Source organism: Diaphorina citri, unplaced genomic scaffold (genome assembly GCF_000475195.1).
Source record: "Diaphorina citri unplaced genomic scaffold, Diaci psyllid genome assembly version 1.1 scaffold4214, whole genome shotgun sequence".
NCBI classification, from domain to species: domain Eukaryota; kingdom Metazoa; phylum Arthropoda; class Insecta; order Hemiptera; family Psyllidae; genus Diaphorina; species Diaphorina citri.
The window spans coordinates 10,224-11,497 of record NW_007381613.1 but is presented as its reverse complement, the minus strand read 5'-3'; the positions used below and the strand labels follow the sequence as shown (position 1 = coordinate 11,497).

General features: G+C 43.2%; 1 protein-coding gene across 1 annotated transcript; it reads left to right on the top strand.

The window, feature by feature from the left end:
* Positions 1–394: 394 nt before the first annotated feature.
* On the top strand, positions 395–836 carry LOC103520874 (the record flags this gene model as incomplete). Its single annotated transcript, XM_008485970.2, has 2 exons — positions 395–631; positions 665–836. Coding segments are annotated over 2 exons (394 nt in total), but the record flags the coding sequence as incomplete, so codon positions are not given.
* Positions 837–1,274: the final 438 nt, after the last annotated feature.

Genomic DNA, 1,274 nt, shown 5'->3' with positions numbered 1-1,274 from the left:
TAACCTACTGTAAAATCGTCAAGAAAACTTCGAAATTACTTCGTTCGATTACTTATAGAGGAATCATTTTTTTCTGTTATCCTAAACAGATAAGGTTCGTTCTCGGAACGGCTGATTTTCGTCTAATTATTTTTTCTTTGACTTTTGTTTCTCCTTACAGGTTCCTCCAGCAAATCTCAAAAATGCGTTACCGAACCTACTGTAAAATCGTCAAGAAAACTTCGAAATCACTTCGTTGGATTACTTATAAAGGAATTATTTTTTTCTGTTATCCTAAACAGATAAGGTTCGTTCTCGGAACGGCTGATTTTCGTCTAATTATTTTTTCTTTGACTTTTGTTTCTCCCGCACTGATAAACACGTAATAAGACTGGTTTTCTCTATTCTATGTTAGAACATTACTCTGTTACTCTCCCAAACCTCCTCTCGTGCAACTCGTCAAAATCTACGTCGGTCAATCAAACCACGACACGGCGCGCCCCAATAGCGCACCACAGATGTCGCGCCCCAATAGCGCGTCGCACGTGTCGCGCGTGTTCACCGTAGAGTCACTGCTCAAGAGCAAGAGTCTCGAGAGCGAGTCGCACAATGCACCCAAGAAGAGAAGGAATGAGTTGCAAGGTGCATCAAGGAAGGGAAAGAACGAGTCGCTTGTTGATTCAAGGAAGGGAAAGAACGAGTCGCAATCAGTGTTTCTACACAGGAATGGGCACCACAGGGGAGATGATGTAGAAATGAAGGATGCTGACCATGGGTCTTCAGAGAAGACTAACATATGGACTTTGGCCGATGGTAAGTGGTACTTTAACCTCGTAATTTAGGGGCAAAAAACTAAGATGTTAGTCCCCTCTCAGAAGGTCCCGGGTTCGAATTCCACCATCGACAAAAATTTGTACTCGTTTTTCGATTGCAAATATTTCAACGGGTTACTTTCTGGTGCTCTCGTGTTGACCCAGCACCTAAATGGGAAGTATTGTGTCTCTTCTCGCCCATCTGATGAGAGGCATACTACGGGATGGGCATGCTGCGACACAGGCCACATGCGTCTAATGTAGCAGTTGTTTCATTGCTACGAAATAAAAACGGCGGTGGAACACTCATCCGTAGAGCGACTGAGATAGGTATTAGCGAAAAAGAGAGAGGGGGGTTTGGTCAAGTTTGGTGTGACTCTATTAGGCCTCTCGGCTCTCATGGGTTTTAATCGCGATCTCATTCTTTTCTCTTTTCCTGTTTCCTTTCTTACTTTCTCTATTACCTTTCTTTCTTTTCTCTTT